Consider the following 22,055-nt stretch of genomic DNA (forward strand, 5'->3'; position numbering starts at 1 on the left):
TTTAAAAACCTTATCCAAACGTATAGAATTAGTATCAAGAGGACTAGAATCCTCTATTTCTAAAGCAATTAGTACTTCTTTAAGTAAGGAGCGAATAAATTCCATCTTAAATAAATATGAAGATTTATCAGCATCAATTTCTGAGACAGAATCCTCTGAACCAGAAGAGTCCAAAGAATCAGAATGATGGTGTTCATTTAAAAATTCATCTGTAGAGAGAGAAGATTTAAAAGACTTTTTACGTTTACTAGAAGGAGAAATAACAGACAAAGCCTTCTTTATGGATTCAGAAACAAAATCTCTTATGTTATCAGGAACATTCTGCACCTTAGATGTTGAGGGAACTGCAACAGGCAATGGTACATCACTAAAGGAAATATTATCTGCATTAACAAGTTTGTCATGACATTTAATACAAACAACAGCTGGTGGAATAACTACCAAAAGTTTACAGCAGATACACTTAGCTTTGGTAGATCCAGCAGGCAGAGGTTTTCCTGTAGTATCTTCTGGCTCAGATGCAACGTGAGACATCTTGCAATATGTAAGAGAAAAAACAACATATAAAGCAAAATAGATCAAATTCCTTATAAGACAGTTTCAGGAATGGGAAAAAAATGCCAAACATCAAGCTTCTAGCAACCAGAAGCAAATGAAAAATGAGACTGAAATAATGTGGAGACAAAAGCGACGCCCATATTTTTTGGCGCCAAATAAAACGCCCACATTATTTGGCGCCTAAATGCTTTTGGCGCCAAAAAATGACGCCACATCCGGAACGCCGACATTTTTGGCGCAAAATAACGTCAAAAATGACGCAACTTCCGGCGACACGTATGACGCCGGAAACGGAAATGAATTTTTGCGCCAAAAAAGTCCGCGCCAAAAATGACGCAATAAAATAAACATTTTCAGCCCCCGCGAGCCTAACAGCCCACAGGGAAAAAAGTCAAATTTTTGAGGTAAGCATAATCCCAAATATGAAACTGACTGTCTGGAAATAAGGAAAGTTGAACATTCTGAGTCAAGGCAAATAAATGTTTGAATACATATATTTAGAACTTTATAAATAAAGTGCCCAACCATAGCTTAGAGTGTCACAGAAAATAAGACTTACTTACCCCAGGACACTCATCTACATGTTTGTAGAAAGCCAAACCAGTACTGAAACGAGAATCAGTAGAGGAAATGGTAAATATAAGAGTATATCGTCGATCTGAAAAGGGAGGTAAGAGATGAATCTCTACGACCGATAACAGAGAACCTTATGAAATAGACCCCGTAGAAGGAGATCACTGCATTCAATAGGCAATACTCTCCTCACATCCCTCTGACATTCACTGCACGCTGAGAGGAAAACCGGGCTCCAACTTGCTGCGGAGCGCATATCAACGTAGAATCTAGCACAAACTTACTTCACCACCTCCATCGGAGGCAAAGTTTGTAAAACTGATTTGTGGGTGTGGTGAGGGGTGTATTTATAGGCATTTTAAGGTTTGGGAAACTTTGCCCCTCCTGGTAGGAATGTATATCCCATACGTCACTAGCTCATGGACTCTTGTTAATTACATGAAAGAAATAACAGACATAGCCTTCTTGATGGATTCAGAAACAAAATCTCTTATGTTATCAGGAACATTCTGCACCTTAGATGTTGAGGGAACTGCAACAGGCAATGGTACATTACTAAAGGAAATATTATCTGCTTTAACAAGTTTGTCATGACAATTAATACAAACAACAGCCGGAGGAATAGCTACCAAAAGTTTACAGCAGATACACTTAGCTTTGGTAGTTCCAGCACTAGACAGCGATTTTCCTGAAGTATCTTCTGACTCAGATGCAACGTGAGACATCTTGCAATATGTAAGAGAAAAAACAACATATAAAGCAAAATTGATCAAATTCCTTAAATGACAGTTTCAGGAATGGGAAAAAAATGCCAATAAACAAGCTTCTAGTAACCAGAAGCAAAGAAAAAATGAGACTGAAATAATGTGGAGACAAAAGCGACGCCCATATTTTTTGGCGCCAAATAATACGCCCACATTGTTTGGCGCCAAAAAACATAATTTATGTAAGAACTTACCTGATAAATTCATTTCTTTCATATTAGCAAGAGTCCATGAGCTAGTGACGTATGGGATATACATTCCTACCAGGAGGGGCAAAGTTTCCCAAACCTCAAAATGCCTATAAATACACCCCTCACCACACCCACAATTCAGTTTAACGAATAGCCAAGAAGTGGGGTGATAAAAAAGTGTGAAAGCATATAAAATAAGGAATTGGAATAATTGTGCTTTATACAAAATCATAACCACCACAAAAAAGGGCGGGCCTCATGGACTCTTGCTAATATGAAAGAAATGAATTTATCAGGTAAGTTCTTACATAAATTATGTTTTCTTTCATGTAATTAGCAAGAGTCCATGAGCTAGTGACGTATGGGATAATGACTACCCAAGATGTGGATCTTTCCACACAAGAGTCACTAGAGAGGGAGGGATAAAATAAAGACAGCCAATTCCTGCTGAAAATAATCCACACCCAAAATAAAGTTTAACGAAAAACATAAGCAGAAGATTCAAACTGAAACCGCTGCCTGAAGTACTTTTCTACCAAAAACTGCTTCAGAAGAAGAAAATACATCAAAATGGTAGAATTTAGTAAAAAGTATGCAAAGAGGACCAAGTTGCTGCTTTGCAGATCTGGTCAACCGAAGCTTCATTCCTAAACGCCCAGGAAGTAGAAACTGACCTAGTAGAATGAGCTGTAATTCTCTGAGGCGGAGTTTTACCCGACTCAACATAGGCAAGATGAATTAAAGATTTCAACCAAGATGCCAAAGAAATGGCAGAAGCTTTCTGGCCTTTTCTAGAACCGGAAAAGATAACAAATAGACTAGAAGTCTTACGAAAAGATTTCGTAGCTTCAACATAATATTTCAAAGCTCTAACAACATCCAAAGAATGCAACGATTTCTCCTTAGAATTCTTAGGATTAGGACATAATGAAGGAACCACAATTTCTCTACTAATGTTGTTGGAATTCACAACTTTAGGTAAAAATTCAAAAGAAGTTCGCAACACCGCCTTATCCTGATGAAAAATCAGAAAAGGAGACTCACAAGAAAGAGCAGATAATTCAGAAACTCTTCTGGCAGAAGAGATGGCCAAAAGCAACAAAACTTTCCAAGAAAGTAATTTAATGTCCAATGAATGCATAGGTTCAAACGGAGGAGCTTGAAGAGCTCCCAGAACCAAATTCAAACTCCAAGGAGGAGAAATTGACTTAATGACAGGTTTTATACGAACCAAAGCTTGTACAAAACAATGAATATCAGGAAGAATAGCAATCTTTCTGTGAAAAAGAACAGAAAGAGCAGAGATTTGTCCTTTCAAAGAACTTGCGGACAAACCCTTATCTAAACCATCCTGAAGAAACTGTAAAATTCTCGGTATTCTAAAAGAATGCCAGGAAAAATGATGAGAAAGACACCAAGAAATATAAGTCTTCCAGACTCTATAATATATCTCTCGAGATACAGATTTACGAGCCTGTAACATAGTATTAAACACAGAGTCAGAGAAACCTCTTTGACCAAGAATTAAGCGTTCAATCTCCATACCTTTAAATTTAAGGATTTCAGATCCTGATGGAAAAAGGGACCTTGTGACAGAAGGTCTGGTCTTAACGGAAGAGTCCACGGTTGGCAAGAGGCCATCCGGACAAGATCCGCATACCAAAACCTGTGAGGCCATGCCGGAGCAACCAGCAGAACAAACGAGCATTCCTTCAGAATCTTGGAGATTACTCTTGGAAGAAGAACTAGAGGCGGAAAGATATAGGCAGGATGATACTTCCAAGGAAGTGATAATGCATCCACTGCCTCCGCCTGAGGATCCCGGGATCTGGACAGATACCTGGGAAGTTTCTTGTTTAGATGGGACGCCATCAGATCTATTTCTGGAAGTTCCCACATTTGAACAATCTGAAGAAATACCTCTGGGTGAAGAGACCATTCGCCCGGATGCAATGTTTGGCGACTGAGATAATCCGCTTCCCAATTGTCTACACCTGGGATATGAACCGCAGAGATTAGACAGGAGCTGGATTCCGCCCAAACCAAAATTCGAGATACTTCTTTCATAGCCAGAGGACTGTGAGTCCCTCCTTGATGATTGATGTATGCCACAGTTGTGACATTGTCTGTCTGAAAACAAATGAACGATTCTCTCTTCAGAAGAGGCCAAAACTGAAGAGCTCTGAAAATTGCACGGAGTTCCAAAATATTGATCGGTAATCTCACCTCCTGAGATTCCCAAACTCCTTGTGCCGTCAGAGATCCCCACACAGCTCCCCAACCTGTGAGACTTGCATCTGTTGAAATTACAGTCCAAGTCGGAAGCACAAAAGAAGCCCCCTGAATTAAACGATGGTGATCTGTCCACCATGTTAGAGAGTGTCGAACAATCGGTTTTAAAGATATTAATTGAGATATCTTCGTGTAATCCTTGCACCATTGCTTCAGCATACAGAGCTGAAGAGGTCGCATGTGAAAACGAGCAAAGGGGATCGCGTCCGATGCAGCAGTCATAAGACCTAGAATTTCCATGCATAAGGCTACCGAAGGGAATGATTGTGACTGAAGGTTTCGACAAGCTGCAATCAACTTTAGACGTCTCTTGTCTGTTAAAGACAGAGTCATGGACACTGAATCCATCTGGAAACCCAGAAAGGTTACCCTTGTCTGAGGAATCAAAGAACTTTTTGGTAAATTGATCCTCCAACCATGATCTTGAAGAAACAACACAAGTCGATTCGTATGAGATTCTGCTAAATGTAAAGACTGAGCAAGTACCAAGATATCGTCCAAATAAGGAAATACCACAATACCCTGTTCTCTGATTACAGACAGCAGGGCACCGAGAACCTTTGTAAAAATTCTTGGAGCTGTAGCTAGGCCAAACGGCAGAGCCACAAACTGGTAATGCTTGTCCAGAAACGAGAATCTCAGGAACTGATAATGATCTGGATGAATCCGAATATGCAGATATGCATCCTGTAAATCTATTGTGGACATATAATTCCCTTGCTGAACAAAAGGTAAGATAGTCCTTACAGTTACCATCTTGAATGTTGGTATCCTTACATAATGATTCAATATTTTTAGATCCAGAACTGGTCTGAAAGAATTCTCCTTCTTTGGTACAATGAAGAGATTTGAATAAAACCCCATCCCCTGTTCCGGAACTGGAACTGGAATAATTACTCCAGTCAACTCTAGATCTGAAACACATTTCAGAAATGCTTGAGCTTTTACTGGATTTACTGGGACACGGGAAAGAAAAAATCTCTTTGCAGGAGGTCTCATCTTGAAACCAATTCTGTACCCTTCTGAAACAATGCTCTGAATCCAAAGATTGTGAACAGAATTGATCCAAATTTCCTTGAAAAAACGTAACCTGCCCCCTACCAGCTGAGCTGGAATGAGGGCCGCACCTTCATGTGGACTTAGAAGCAGGCTTTGCCTTTCTAGCTGGCTTGGATTTATTCCAGACTGGAGATGGTCTCCAAACTGAAACTGCTCCTGAGGATGAAGGATCAGGCTTTTGTTCTTTGTTGAAACGAAAGGAACGAAAACGATTATTAGCCCTGTTTTTACCTTTAGATTTTTTATCCTGTGGTAAAAAAGTTCCTTTCCCACCAGTAACAGTTGAAATAATGGAATCCAACTGAGAACCAAATAATTTGTTACCCTGGAAAGAAATGGAAAGTAAAGTTGATTTAGAAGCCATATCAGCATTCCAAGTTTTAAGCCATAAAGCTCTTCTAGCTAAAATAGCTAGAGACATAAACCTGACATCAACTCTGATAATATCAAAAATGGCATCACAGATAAAATTATTAGCATGCTGAAGAAGAATAATAATATCATGAGAATCACGATGTGTTACTTGTTGCGCTAAAGTTTCCAACCAAAAAGTTGAAGCTGCAGCAACATCAGCCAAAGATATAGCAGGTCTAAGAAGATTACCTGAACACAGATAAGCTTTTCTTAGAAAGGATTCAATTTTCCTATCTAGAGGATCCTTAAACGAAGTACCATCTGACGTAGGAATAGTAGTACGTTTAGCAAGGGTAGAAATAGCCCCATCAACTTTAGGGATCTTGTCCCAAAATTCTAATCTGTCAGACGGCACAGGATATAATTGCTTTAAAACGTTTAGAAGGAGTAAATGAATTACCCAAATTATCCCATTCTTTGGAAATTACTGCAGAAATAGCATTAGGAACAGGAAAAACTTCTGGAATAACCACAGGAGCTTTAAATACCTTATCTAAACGTTTAGAATTAGTATCAAGAGGACCAGAATCCTCAATTTCTAAAGCAATTAGTACTTCTTTAAGTAAAGAACGAATAAATTCCATTTTAAATAAATATGAAGATTTATCAGCATCAACCTCTGAGACAGAATCCTCTGAACCAGAGGAATCATCAGAATCAGAATGATGATGTTCATTTAAAAATTCATCTGTAGGGAGAGAAGTTTTAAAAGATTTTTTACGTTTACTAGAAGGAGAAATAACAGACATAGCCTTCTTTATGGATTCAGAAACAAAATCTCTTATATTATCAGGAACATTCTGCACCTTAGATGTTGAAGGAACTGCAACAGGCAATGGTACTTTACTAAAGGAAATATTATCTGCTTTAACAAGTTTGTCATGACAATCAATACAAACAACAGCTGGAGGAATAGCTACCAAAAGTTTACAGCAGATACACTTAGCTTTGGTAGATTCAGCACTTGACAGCGATTTTCCTGTAGTATCTTCTGACTCAGATGCAAGGTGAGACATCTTGCAATATGTAAGAGAAAAAACAACATATATATAAAGCAAAATTGATCAAATTCCTTAAATGACAGTTTCAGGAATGGGAAAAAATGCCAAAGAACAAGCTTCTAGCAACCAGAAGCAATAAAAAAATGAGACTTAAATAATGTGGAGACAAAAGCGACGCCCATATTTTTTCGCGCCAAATAAGACGCCCACATTATTTGGCGCCTAAATGCTTTTTGGCGCCAAAAATGACGCCACATCCGGAACGCCGACATTTTTGGCGCAAAATAACGTCAAAAAATGACGCAACTTCCGGCGACACGTATGACGCCGGAAACGAAATAGAATTTTTGCGCCAAAAAAGTCCGCGCCAAGAATGACGCAATAAACTGAAGCATTTTCAGCCCCCGCGAGCCTAACAGCCCACAGGGAAAAAGTCAAATTTTAAGGTAAGAAAAATGTTAACTTAAAATGCATTATCCCAAATATGAAACTGACTGTCTGAAAATAAGGAAAGTTGAACATTCTGAGTCAAGGCAAATAAATGTTTGAATACATATATTTAGAACTTTATAAACAAAGTGCCCAACCATAGCTTGGAGTGTCACAGAAAATAAGACTTACTTACCCCAGGACACTCATCTACATATAGCAGATAGCCAAACCAGTACTGAAACGAGAATCAGCAGAGGTAATGGTATATATAAGAGTATATCGTCGATCTGAAAAGGGAGGTAAGAGATGAATCTCTACGACCGATAACAGAGAACCTATGAAATAGACCCCGTAGAAGGAGATCACTGCATTCATTTAGGCAATACTCTCCTCACATCCTGCATTTAGGCAATACTCTCCTCACATCCCTCTGACATTCACTGCACGCTGAGAGGAAAACCGGGCTCCAACTTGCTGCGGAGCGCATATCAACGTAGAATCTAGCACAAACTTACTTCACCACCTCCATCGGAGGCAAAGTTTGTAAAACTGAATTGTGGGTGTGGTGAGGGGTGTATTTATAGGCATTTTGAGGTTTGGGAAACTTTGCCCCTCCTGGTAGGAATGTATATCCCATACGTCACTAGCTCATGGACTCTTGCTAATTACATGAAAGAAATGACGCCACATCCGGAACGCCGACATTTTTGGCGCAAAAGGACGTCAAAAAATGACGCAACTTCCGGCGACACGTATAATGCCGGAAACAGAAAAGATTTTTTGCGCCAAAAAAGTCTGCGCCAAGAAAGACGCAATAAAATGAAGCATTTTCAGCCCCCGCGAGCCTAACAGCCCACAGGGAAAAAAAGTCAAATTTTTAAGGTAAGAAAAAATGATTGATTCAAATGCATTATCCCAAATATGAAACTGACTGTCTGAAAATAAGGAATGTTGAACATTCTGAGTCAAGGCAAATAAATGTTTGAATACATATATTTAGAACTTTATAAATAAAGTGCCCAACCATAGCTTAGAGTGTCACAGAAAATAAGATTTACTTACCCCAGGACACTCATCTACATGTTTGTAGAAAGCCAAACCAGTACTGAAACGAAAATCAGCAGAGGTAATGGTATATAAATAAGAGTATATCGTCGATCTGAAAAGGGAGGTAAGAGATGAATCTCTACGACCGATAACAGAGAACCTATGAAATAGACCCCGTAGAAGGAGATCACTGCATTCAAATAGGCAATACTCTCCTCACATCCCTCTGACATTCACTGCACGCTGAGAGGAAAACCGGGCTCCAACTTGCTGCGGAGCGCATATCAAAGTAGAATCTAGCACAAACTTACTTCACCACCTCCATAGGAGGCAAAGTTTGTAAAACTGAATTGTGGGTGTGGTGAGGGGTGTATTTATAGGCATTTTGAGGTTTGGGAAACTTTGCCCCTCCTGGTAGGAATGTATATCCCATACTTCACTAGCTCATGGACTCTTGCTAATTACATGAAAGAAATATCGTTCAGATAGGGCGCCACTGCTATGCCCTGCGGCCTTAGAACCATCAGAAGGGACCCTAGCACCTTTGTGTAAATTCTGGGAGCTGTGGCCAACCCGAAAGGAAGGGCCACAAACTGGTAATGTTTGTCCAGGAAGGCGAACCTGAGGAACTGGTGATGATCTTTGTGGATAGGAATGTGAAGATACGCATCCTTCAAATCCACGGTGGTCATATAATGATCCTCCTGGATCATTAGTAAAATTGTCCGAATGGTCTCCATCTTGAAGGATGGGACTCTGATAAATTTTTTTAGAGTTTTGAGATGTAAAATCGGTCTGAAGGTTCCCTCTTTTTTGGGAACCACGAACATATTGGAGTAAAACCCATGCCCCTGTTCTACCTTTGGAACTGGGCAGATTACACCCATGATATATAGGTCTTTTACACAGCGTAAGAACGCCTCTCTTTTTGTCTGATTTACAGACAAACGTGAAAGATGAAATCTCCCCCTTGGGAGAGAATCTTTGAATTCTAGACGATACCCCTGGGTCACGATTTCTAATGCCCAGGAATCCTGAACATCTCTTGCCCAAGCCCAAGCCTGAGCGAAGAGAGAAAGTCTGCCCCCTACTAGATCCGGTCCCGGATCGGGGGCTGCCCCTTCATGCTGTCTTGGTAGCAGCAGCGGGCTTCTTGGCCTGTTTACCTTTATTCCAGGTCTGGTTAGGTCTACAGACTGACTTGGATTGAGCAAAATTCATCTCCTGCTTTGTGGCAGAGGAGGAAGTAGAGGGTCCACCCTTAAAGTTTCGAAAAGAACGAAACTTATTTTGTTTGGCCCTCATTTTATTCGTCTTGTCCTGAGGAAGGGCATGGCCTTTACCTCCAGTAATGTCGGAAATGATCTCCTTTAGTTCAGGCCCGAATAGGGTCTTACCTTTGAAAGGAATCGCTAACAGCTTATATTTTGATGACACATCAGCAGACCAGGACTTAAGCCATAACACTCTAAGCACTAAAATGGCAAAACCTGCATTCTTTGCCGCTAATTTAGCCATTTGAAAACCTGGCATCTGTAATAAAAGAATTAGCTAGCTTGAGAGCCTTAATTCTATCCAAAATATCATCTAATGGGGTCTCAACCTTAGGAGTCTCCTCCAGAGCCTCAAACCAAAAAGCAGCTGCAGTAGTTACAGGAACAATGCACGCTATAGGTTGTAGAAGAAAACCCTGATGAAAAAACAATTTCTTTAAAAGACCCTCTCATTTTTTATCCATAGGATCTTTGAAAGCACAACTATCCTCAATAGGTATAGTTGTACGCTTAGCCAGGGTAGAAATAGCTCTCTGCCACGAATCCTGAATGGTGTCTGATATTGGAAACATTTTCTTAAAAGTAGGAGGGGTAGAGAACGGAATGCCTGGTCTATCCCATTCCTTAGTAACAATGTCCGAAATCCTCTTAGGGACTGGAAAAACATTAGTGTAAGTAGGGACCTCTAGATATCTATCCATTTTACACAATTTCTCTGGTGGAATTACAATAGGGTCACAATCATCCAGAGTCGCTAAAACCTCACTGAGAAACAAGCGGAGGTGTTCAAGCTTAAACTTAAAGGCCGTCATATCTGAGTCTGTTTGAGTGAACATCTTTCCTGAATCAGAAAGCTCTCCCTCAGACAGCAATTCCCCCACCCCCAAATCAGAACACTGTGAGGGTACATCGGAGATGGCCAATAAAGCATCAGAGAGCTCAGCATTTACTCTAATACCGGACCTACTGCGCTTCCCCTGCAAACCAGGCAGTTTAGATAATACCTCTGTGAGGGTAGTAGACATAACTGCGGCCATATCTTGCAGGGTAAAAGAATTAGACGCATTAGAAGTACTTGGCGTCGCTTGGGCGGGCGTTAAAGGTTGTGACACTTGGGGAGAAGTAGATGGCATAACCTGATTCTCTTCTGACTAAGAATCATCCTGAGACATACTTTTATCAGCTAAAATATGTTCTTTGCAATGTAAGGCCCTTTCAGTACATGAGGGACACATTTTAAGTGGGGTTCCATAATGGCTTCTAAACACATGGAACATTGGCTTTCCTCAATGTCAGACATGTTAAACAGGCTAGTAATGACCACAAACAGGCTTGAAAACACTTTATTTAGTGAAAAAATAACAATCTGTAAAAAACGGTACTGCGCCTTTAAGAGAAAAAAAAAGCATACAATTTTTCCAAAACTGCTTTAAAACGATAAAATTATCACAATTTTATGATAAATGCATCCCAACTTGTCAGCTAAGTTTGACCCACAAGTAAAGGAATACTTAACCCTTACCAAAAGAAGTTGTGCTATAAAACGTTAACTTCAAACAAAAACACCTGCTGTGGCGCCTACCTGCCCTCAGGGGTCTGTAAAATCGGATTAAATCTTTGATTAGGCCCAAACTGTCTCTGAAAGGCCCACCGGAGTAGGAGCTTGCTGCTTGTCTGGAAAAAACAACTGCCCAACTGAGGCGCGAAAATAGGCCCCGCCCATCTCACTCAATGTCTCACAGCCTAAAATAACCGCACCAGAGAGGTCTAAAACCTAGCCATGTGGGTTCCTATACCCATAAAGTGAAGCCATGTGTACCCTCTATACTTCAATAAAGTAAAAAAAGTCTGCCATAAAAAACGTTATCTGTAACTCCCAATCATGAAAACGTTTGCCCACAAACATAACATCAGTGTCAACCATTTTTTTATAGCCAAATATACAGGTCCAGTAATACCCCTCTTTGTACCTTAGGATTACTGCTTACCCTTTCCCTCATGGGGATACCGTCAGCCAATTCTGAAATAACACAGTCTCTCCAGAAAAAAATGACTGACCATACCTCAATGCTTGTAGCATGAAAAACGTTCCTCACACTGACGTTTCTTAAGTACTCCTCAGCCATTCTGTGGGAACTACTCTGGATCTTAGTAACAACTGCTAAGATCATCAGCCTCCAGGCAGAAGTCTTCATCCATCTACTGCCTGGGAGAAAATAGCACACACCGGTACCATTTTAAATAAAAAACTCTTGCTTGAAGAAAATAAAAACTAACATTTTATCACCTCTTTCACTTTACCCTTCCTATTACTTAGAGTAGGCAAAGAGAATGACTGGAGGTGGAGTCAAGGGAGGGGCTATATAGACAGCTCTGCTGTGGTGCTCTTTGCCACTTCCTGTTAGCAGGAGGATAATATCCCACAAGTAAAGGATGAATCCGTGGACTCGTCGTATCTTATAGAAGAAATAAGATGGATACATGGAAGGAGCAGATGACACAAAAGTGGAATAGACCAATAAGGAAAGAAAAATCCAAACATATTAGAGAAATAAAAATTCACTAGCAATACAAGGGTAGCCTTATCCGTATGGGTGCAGGAAAGGAAAGGAACATTTTAAAAATGGACGAAACCCCCCCCACAAACATACTAAAGAAACAGGATTCCATTTAAAGGCTATCTAAGCAGAGTATTGGTTATTCCTCACCTCCTTTTAGTCATGGGTGCTTCCATGTTGATATCTAGCTTTCACTGCATTCCAATGCGGACATGTCTGCATTCACATCAACTATTTCAGACACCTGCTGGGAAACCTAGCCAATGGCAGCACCCATAATTAAAGGGGATAGCATGAAATATATTTAGTATTTAATGCCCCTTTAAAGGGACAATGAACCCATTTTTTTTTCTTTCGTGTTTCAGGTAGAGCATGCAGTTTTAAGCAACTTTCCAATTTACTCCTATTATCAATTTTTTTTCGTTCTCTTGCTATCTTTATTTGAAAAAGAATGCATCTAAGCTAAGGAGCCAGCCAATTTTTGGTTCAGATCATGGACAGCACTAGTGGGTGAATTTATCCACCAATCAGCAAGCACAACCCAGGTTGTTCGCCAAAAATGAGCCGGCATCTAAAGTTACATTCTTGCTTTTCAAATAAAGATACCAAGAGAATGAAGAAAATTTGATAATAGGAGTAAATTAGAAAGTTGCTTAAAATTGCATGCTCTATCTGAATCACAAAAAAAATTGGGTTCAGTGTCCCTTTAAGTTTTACAAAACACAAAAAAAAAATAAGAAGTACTATTGGTCCACTAGGATATCAGTTCCAAATACCTTGGTAATTAAAATAGTAACCAGTGTCAGACTTACCACCAGTAAGATATTGTGGATCATAAGTAGACATAGAAACCTACACACAAAATGAGAGGGGAAAAAAAAGACAAAATAAAACTTTAAAAGTAATATAGAACTGGAATAAAATATGCATGCAGCAAACTTGACACACTAATAATATTATCATACATCATTTAAAAAAAAAAATAAGTTCTGCTTTCAGGTACGTGAATTGGGTCCTGCATCATCTCCTGCTTTCTGTGACTATTGTACTCTGTCTTACTCTTTTAGTATGGGTCTGTAGACTGTCAAATAAGTTATGCATTTACTGTCATAACTAACAAATTATGCTTACCTGATAATTTAATTTCCATCTGTATGGGAAGAGTCCACAGCTGCATTCCTTACTTGTGGGAAATACTGAACCTTGCCACCAGGAGGGGGCAAAGACACCCCCCAGCCGGAGGCAAAGACACCTCCCAGCCGGAGGCAAAGACACCCCCCAGCCAAAGGCTTAAATACTTCCCCCCACTTCCTCATAACCCCAGTCATTCTGCCGAGGGAACAAAGAACAGTAGGAGAAATATCAGGGTGAAAAAGGTGCCAGAAGAAAAAAAAAATCAAATTAAGGGCCGCCCATTGGAGAACACGGGCAGGAGCTGTGGACTCTTCCCATACAGATGGAAATTAAATTATCAGGTAAGTATAATTTATGTTTTCCATCTTAATATGGGAAGAGTCCACAGCTGCATTCCTTGTGGGAAACATATACCCAAGCTCTAGAGTACACGGAATGCTAAAGGGAGGGATAAAAAAAGAGAGCCGGACCCTAATCTGAGGGCACCACAGCCAGCAAAACCTCTCTCCTGAAAGCTGCTTCAGCAGAAGCAAAAACATCAAACTTGTAAAATTTTGGAAGAAGTATGTAAGAAGAACCAGATAGCTGCCTTACAAACCTGATCCATAGAGGCCTCATTTTTGAAGGCCCAAGAGAAAACCACTGCTCTCTTAGAATGAGCCGTAATCCTCAGAGGCGGCTTATGTCCCGCCGTTTCTATGCTAAACGGATGACACTCCTCAGACAAAAAGATAAGGAAGTAGAAGAGGCCCTCTGACCCCTATGCTTCCCGGAAAAGAGAACAAAACAGAGAAAGAGGTTTGTCTAAATTCCTTTGTGGCCCGAAGATAGAACTTCAAGGCACAAACTACATCTAGAAATACGTTGTAAACGTTCCTTCGACGAAGAAGGATTAGGACATAAGAAAGGAACCACAATCTCTTGATTGATGTTGCGAATTGAAACAACCTTAGGAACAAACCCAACTTGCTTCGTAGCACAGCCTTATCGGCATGAAAAGCCAGATAAGGAGGGACGCATTGCAAGGCACCAATCACATATACTCTGTGCGCAGAAGCAACAGCCAGTAGAAAAGGAACCTTCCAAGACAACAATTTAATGTCCACTTCATGCATAAGCTGCAACGGAAACCTCAAGGACAAGATTTAAACTCTAAGGAGGAGCCTTAGATCTAAAACACAGGTCTGATTCCAGCAGAGCCTTAACAAATGGCTGCACATCTGGAAGCTCTGCAACCTCTTGTGCAGTAACACAGACAGGGCCAAAAACTGTCCCGTCAGGGGACTTTGCAGAAAAGCCCTTCTCCAGTTCATCCTGGAGAACAGAATAAGTAGGTCCTCCACACCTTATGGTAGATGGGACGAGCAACCAGCTTATGAGCTTGAATGAGAGTAAAAAAAAAACTCTCAGAAAACCCTCTCTTGGCTAGGACTAAGCGTTCAATCTCCATACAGTCAGCCTTAGAAAACCTAGACATTGATGAACAAAGAGACCTTGGTCAGCAGATCCCTGCGACAAGGGAACTTCCACAGAGAAGATGATGACATCCCCACTAGATCTGCAAACCATATCCTTCGCGGCCAAGACGGAGCGGTCAGTATCACTGGTGCCTGCTTGACTCGAGCCACTACACTAGGAAGTAGTGGTAACGGTCGGAAAGGATAAATCAGATTGAACCTCCAAGGCACCGCTAATGCATCTGTTAGCTCCGACTGAGGATCCCTGTACCTCAACCACTATCTGGGTAGCTTGGTATTGAGAGGTTATAAGATCTTCCTCTTGCAAATCTCTGCAGACACTCGGGATGGAGAGACCGTTCTCTCGGATGGAAGGATTGATTGCTGAGGAAATCCGCTTCCCAGTTGTCCACACCTGAAATATGGATCGCTGACAGAGAACAAATGCGGGTCTCCCCCACACTAGAATACAAGATACTTCCCTCAACACTAGGGAGCGTCTCATTCCCCCAAGATGGTTGATGTAAGCCACCGAGGATATATTGTTTGATTGGAACTTGATTAACTGGGACGAACTGAGCAGAGGCCAAAGCCTTCAGAGCATTGTATATTGCCCGAAGATCCAAAATGAGGATCAGGAGGGAGCTTTACCTCCTGAGACCAGAGGCCCTGTGCCTTCCTGGCACCCCAAACAGCTCCCCATCCTAACAGACTCGCAACCGTAGTCACAATCACCCAGGATGGTCTTAAGACAGACGTCCCTCAGCACAAGTGATCCTGACAAAACCATCAAGAGTGATTCTCCAGATTGGTTGTCCAGAGAAATCTGTTGAAACAGATCCAAATAATCGCCGTCCCACTAGTTCAGCATGCGCAGTTGCAACAGTCTGATGTGAAACCTGGCAAAGGAAATGATGTCCAAGCTGGACACCATGAGACCAATCACCTCCATACACCAAGCCACAGATGGCCTTAAGGAGATCTGGAGGGCAAGACGTGTTGAAGCTAGCTTGCAACAACACTGGTCTGTTAGAAATATTCTCATGTCTATTAAGACTATTATAGTACCCGAGAATTCTACTCTGGTACTTGATACAAGAGAACTCTCTCTAGATTATCTGCCATCCATGGGATCGAAGAATACAGAGGAGGTATTCTGAATGGTACACTCTCCGAAAAATTTCTTTAGCTAGACCAAACGGAAGGGCATTAAACTGGAAGTTCTGGTCCAGGAATGCAAACCTTAGGAACTGGAAGTGGTTCTTGAGGATTGGTAAGTTAAGGGAGCATCCTTCAGATCTATCGTGGTCATGAACTACCCCTCTCAAACGAGGGAAAGAGTGGACCTTATTGTCTCCATCTTAAACGAGGGAACATTTAAAAACCTGCTTAAGCACTTTAGGTCCAGAAGCAGACGGAAAGTTCCCTCCTACTTAGGGACCACAAAAGGTTTGAATAGTATCCCAAACCTCTCACTGCGATAGGCACCGGGATAATAATTCCTAGAGGACAGATCCCATACACAACCCAGAAAGGCTTCCCTCCTTTCTGGTCAGGAAAACAGGAGGAATCTGCCCTTGGGTGGCTGAGACTTAAAACCTATCTTGTAACCCTGAGCTATGACCTCAAGGACCCATGGATCCTGCACGTCCTGGAACCAAGCAACTGAAAAGAATGACATACTGCCCTCAACACAATCCAGAAGAGGACCAGGGACTGCCCATTCATGCCGATGTTGACTTGGCGGGCTTCTTGCTCTGCTTGGATTTATTATAGGACTGAGCCGGCTTCCAAGAGCTCTTGGTTTGCTCTGGCTTAGCGGAGGACTGCTGACATGGGCTTTATCAGAACGAAAATCGTCCGTCAGATTAGGTCATATACTCTTGCGGTAGGAGGGCACCCTTGCCCCCTGAGACCATGGAGATAATTGAGTCCAGGCCTGGACCAGACAAAATCATTCCCTACAAGGGAGGGAAGAAGTTTAGACTTAGAAGTCATATCCGCAGATCATGGCTTCAGCCAGAGCCTGATGGGACTGAACAGAAAACAAAAAGAACCCACTTAAAGAAAGCGAGATAAAGATAGGGTTTGTAGCACTCACCCTCTGGCTGAAAGTGGATATTAAAATTTAACTTTTAATTTATAAATATTAAAATACGTACAGGATCAATAACCTGTAACCACACCCCACCACACACACATTCATTCAATTGATTCAACACCTCCCTGTTTCCTGGCCAGTAACTGCATACACTGGCACAGGTGACAGAGGTGTAAGAACCATATATTAACACAAACGCGTTTCAGCGTATTGCACGCCTTTCTCAATGTAACTGTTTTATATGAATGGTGACAAACCGAGCCCTTCTAGGACTGTCTTTAAATACCCTATGTTCGTTACTTCAGCCTATCACTGACTCTCACATCACACCTTCTTGCCTGGATCCTAACTGGTTGCACGGCATACTGTTACATCCCCCTTCCCTCTCATTGGTTAACAAATGGAAGTGTGTGTTTGCCGCAACCTGGTAGGTTACAGACTTGCAAAACGAGATATCAGTGAAAGTGTCAACACATTGAATCAATGAAATATATTACTGACAGGCGATCATAGCTATGCTGATTGAGGTGTGGATTTTCATTCGTATAAGGGAAATATCGTTGCTTCTAAGATTGAACATAGAAACCTACGAGAATTTAGCCATAATGTCATAGTAACGTCTTGTTACGGTACTCAAACACGCCCCTCGCTTTCTGATAGGTTTACGTGTGTGGGTTTAAATTTCTCCCCACTCTGATTGGTACTCTGCATATTGGTCGACGTGACAGATTATGTACTGCAACGATGTTCTCATACTCAACATGACTACGACAGGAAACTCCATTCTACCTACAGACTATGACTGAGTCCAAACTGCTCCCCATCCTAGAAGGCTGGCGTCTGTTGTCACAATCACCCAAGATGGTCTGGGAAAGCAGATTCCCTGTGAGAGATGATCTAGAAACAACCACCATTGAAGAGAATCCTTTGTCTCCTGCTCCAGTATTATTTGAGGAGACAAGTCCGCATAATCTCCGTTTCATTGTTTGAGCATGTTTAACTGCAGATGTCTGAGGTGAAACCGAGCAAACGGGATGATGTCCATTGCCGCCACCATCAGCCCAATTACCTTCATGCACTGAGCCACTGATGGACGAGGAATGGACTGCAGAACTAGACAAGTATCGAAAATCTTCATTGAATCCATTATTGTTCATAAGAAAGAAACCCTTGTGTTTGGAACTAAGCAGCTTTTCCAAATTTACCTTCCAACCGTGAGATCGCAGGAAGGATAACATTTCCATGTGGAATCTTGCTTGTTGAAAGGATGGCGCCTGGACCAGGAAGTCGTCCAGATAGGGCGCCACTGCAATACCCCGTAACCAAAGCACCGCCAACAGCGATCCCAGAACCTTTGAGAAAATTCTGGGAGCTTTAGCAAGACCGAAGGGAAGAGCCACAAATTGGAAGCGTTTGTCTAGAAAGGCAAACCTTAGAAACTTGTGATGATCCTTGTGAATAGGAACATGTAGGTACTAGTCCTTTAAATACACTGTTGTCATGAATTGACCCTCTTGGAACAAAAGAAGAATGGAACGAATAGTTTCCATCTTGAAGGACGGTACTCTGAGGAATTTGTTTAGACTCTTGAGATCTAAAATTGGTCTGAAGGTTTCCACTTTTTTGGGAACCACAAACCGATTGGAATAAAATCCTCGCCCCTGTTCCTGTATCGGAACAGGAACTATTACTCCCAGGTCGGAGAGGTCTTTTACACAGTGTAAGAATGCCTCTCTTTATCTGGTCTACAGATAATCTTGAAAGCAGAAACCTGCCTCTGGGAGGAAAACTTTTGAACTCTAGTTTGTATCCCTGGGACACTGTCTACAGCCCAGGGATCCAGAACATCTCGAACCAAAGTCTGAACGAAGAAGGAAAGTCTGCCCCCTACAAGATCCGGTTCTGGATCAGGGGCATGCCCTTCATGCTGTCTTTGATTCAATAGCAGGCTTCTTGGATTGTTTCCCCTTATTCCAAGGCTGATTGGGTCTCCATGATGGTTTAGACTGTTCCTGCTTGGAAGCGGAAGAGGAAGAATTTCCCTTGAAATTTCAAAAGGAACGAAAATTACACTGACGTCCGTTCTGTTTATTTCTCTTATCCTGCGGGAGAAGATGGCACTTACCTCCCGTAATATCAGAAATTATTTCCATCAAGCCAGGTCCAAACAAGGTTTTCCCCTTGTAAGGAATCGCTAGAAGCTTAGACTTAGAGGATACATCCGCAGACCAAGGTTTTAACCATAAGGCTCTGCGTGCTAGAACAGAGAAACCTGAAATCTTTGCTCCCAGTTTGATAACTTGAAGGGAAGCATCCGTAATAAAGGAATTAGCCAATTTAAAAGCTTTTATCCTATCCTGGATCTCATCCAGGGGAGTGTCTGTCCTAATAGTATCAGACAACGCATCAAACCAATATGCTGCCGCACTGGTAACGGTAGCAATGCACCCAGCTGGTTGTCATTGTAAACCCTGGTGTACATACATCTTATTGAGTAACCCCTCTAATTTTTTGTCCATAGGATCTTTAAAAGCACAACTATCCTCTATGGGTATAGTAGTTCCCTTAGCCAGAGTGGAAACCGCTCCTTCCACCTTGGGGACTGTTTGCCAAGCCTCCTTGACAGAGTCGGCTATGGGGAACATCTTTTTAAATATAGGAGATGGAGAAAAAGGGATACTACTTCAGTATCAGTAAGAGGAATTACATTGTCAGAACCTGAAATTTCACCTTCAGATGTTACTACGGTATCCCCCTCCTCAGGCTTCTGGGAGGAGGCATCCGCAATAGCAATAACTGCGTCAGAAACTTCGCTTACTGAATTTCTGATTTTCCTCTTACGCTTTCCCTGTAACATAGGAAACGCAGACAACGCATCTGAAACTGCAGAAGACATGAGAGAAGCGAGAGGGCACTGCATGTGAGGGCGGTAAAATTTGGGACGCCTGAGGAGAAAGCTGCGGCATATATTGAACATTAGCATTAAATTCCTGAACAGCATCCTCTTTAGAAAATGTTGGCTCAGAAAAAAATTATATCCCTGTAGCTTTAAGTCCTCTCAATACATGAGGAACAGAAAGGGATTGGTAGTTCCACATTGGCATCAAAACATAAAGAACAAGTGACAGTTTGTAAGGCCTCTTGGTCCATTCTGACTCACAATGAAATAATTTTTTAGAAAAAGTAAAAAAAAATTAATAAAATCTAATATACAAAAAAACGTTACTGTCCCTTTAAATTTTAAAAGGTAACTTTTTTCCTTTTAAATTATTTATTAAGCTAGACAGGATAGGAGGCTAGATTAACACTGCAAAGCACCGCTTCACCTCAGCAATACTTTGCTGAGGTGCCTACCTGACCGCTGAAACCTCTGAGCAGGAGCCGTTCCCACACAGTCACTTGTAGCAGCAGAAGAATACAGTCTCTGTTTAAATGCGCATATGAGTTATGAAATGCGTATTAGAAAACGGTCACATAAGAACTTCACCCTTAGTTGTCGGAAGTGAAGTGAAAAAGGTGCGCATACACTATTGCCGCCTCCTCTTGTCCAGCCCATCGTGGGCGTAGCCAATGTAATGATCTCTTGTTCTGTATACTTAATAAAGTAAATGCCGGGGGATATATTCACCGCCAAAAGCATTACCTGCCCCAGTGCCTGCGACTCTGCTGTCCCATAGTGTCTCCTGATAACAAGGAGAATTTATGTAATATAACATAAAGTGCCCATTTCTTAATAAAGGCATCCTTATATGTCCCTCATATGAAGTAATGTGCCCAACTTTTTCTGTCTGTTATCCCAGAAAATCAAAGTCAAAATCAAAGGTTTGAGAGGTCCTCTCCCTCACATGGACCTGTGAAAAACTGAGAAGTCTTACTCAGTCCTTTCTTCTTGTCAGAGTTAGGGCAGCATCAGTATGGGAGGCGCAGTGAGAATTATGTTCCACAAGTTCCCATTGCTCTAAAGCCACCACTGCTCTACTGAAGAGACTGATATGGACTACAGCTATACCCCAGGACAAAGCAGCACAATCCTGTACTACCTTTAAAATAATAAACTCTTGATTGAAGAATATTTTCTAACACCTAATTTACCACCTCCTTGCTCTTAACGTAGGCAAAGAGAATGACTGGGTTGGGAGGGAAGGGAGGTGATATTTAACAGCTTTGGTATTCCCAATAGTAATTAAGATGATCCTTGGACTCGTGTCATTAAAAAAAAACATAACAGTTGTGTTGATTTTGTAAACAGGATAATCTTTTTTTAAATTTGCACTTGTGTCTGTGTTTGATTTTGCCACCTTTTCCCTAGCAAATTCCTTACAGAAAGTTATTTAAAATTGCATGCTCTATCTGAATAATGAAAGTTTAATTTGGACTTGAGTGTTCCTTTAATAGTGGACCCAACTGTAATTATACTGGGACAAATTTAAACTTTTTATTTTGCCTGAACTTTAAATGTTGTATGCATACCTAATTTTTATATTGGATCCATCTTATACCTTTATGCTCAGTTTCTATAATGTCTAAGTAAGTGGTTCATTTTTTTAATGAACTTTAAGGAATATCAATATGTTTCCTATACAGGTTTTAGCACATTCTTACACAGACTGTTTGGGTCCATAATCGACCACTAGACCTATTCTACCTCCATTATAGCTAGACGTGTGATTATAGGTCCAAAAGTGGCCTTATGTGCAACTGGTGGAAAGATTATCCATATAATAAAGGTTTCATATAGGTTTGATTAATCATTTATTCAGTGCAGACAATTTAGTGATTTTGTTTCTTATAAGATAATCATTGACTAATTGTACATTTCTTCTTGTATTTTACCATGTGATGTCTGTACTCATCATTGAAATCTCAATAAAAACAAACAAAACAAAAAAATAAAAATAAAGTGCTAATAGATAATACATAACACAAAACTAGGTTTGGTGGTTTTCCAGCCTGCACCTAAATAAATGCAATATAAAATCTATATTTTTTTTTCAAAAGGATAATTACATTTGTTTTTTTCCTTCCTTCGGCATTCTCAATACGGAAAGCAACTTCCTTTAAGCGTTTGTATGCTGGTACAGTGTTTACTTTGTATTTATTTGTGATGCCTTCTTCAGGGTGATGTATGCTCTAAAAATAAAACAAAAAGAAAATTATACAAATTCATCAAGATCAATGCAATGAAAAACACTCAACACAC

The 22,055-nt window shown here is 40.9% G+C and overlaps 1 protein-coding gene across 2 annotated transcripts in view; it reads right to left on the reverse strand.

The window, feature by feature from the left end:
* Nucleotides 1–22,055, reverse strand: part of LOC128660486 (uncharacterized) — a 308,731-nt gene that overhangs the window by 182,603 nt on the left and 104,073 nt on the right. For both annotated transcript variants that reach the window (XM_053714361.1, XM_053714360.1), the window contains exons 8-9: nucleotides 21,863–21,985; nucleotides 12,976–13,015 (exon numbers count right to left, since the gene is read on the reverse strand). In XM_053714361.1, coding sequence (XP_053570336.1) covers nucleotides 12,976–13,015; nucleotides 21,863–21,985 — 163 coding nt within the window. The remainder of the gene's footprint in view (nucleotides 1–12,975; nucleotides 13,016–21,862; nucleotides 21,986–22,055) is intronic.

Source organism: Bombina bombina, chromosome 5 (assembly GCF_027579735.1).
Source record: "Bombina bombina isolate aBomBom1 chromosome 5, aBomBom1.pri, whole genome shotgun sequence".
Lineage (NCBI taxonomy): Eukaryota > Metazoa > Chordata > Amphibia > Anura > Bombinatoridae > Bombina > Bombina bombina.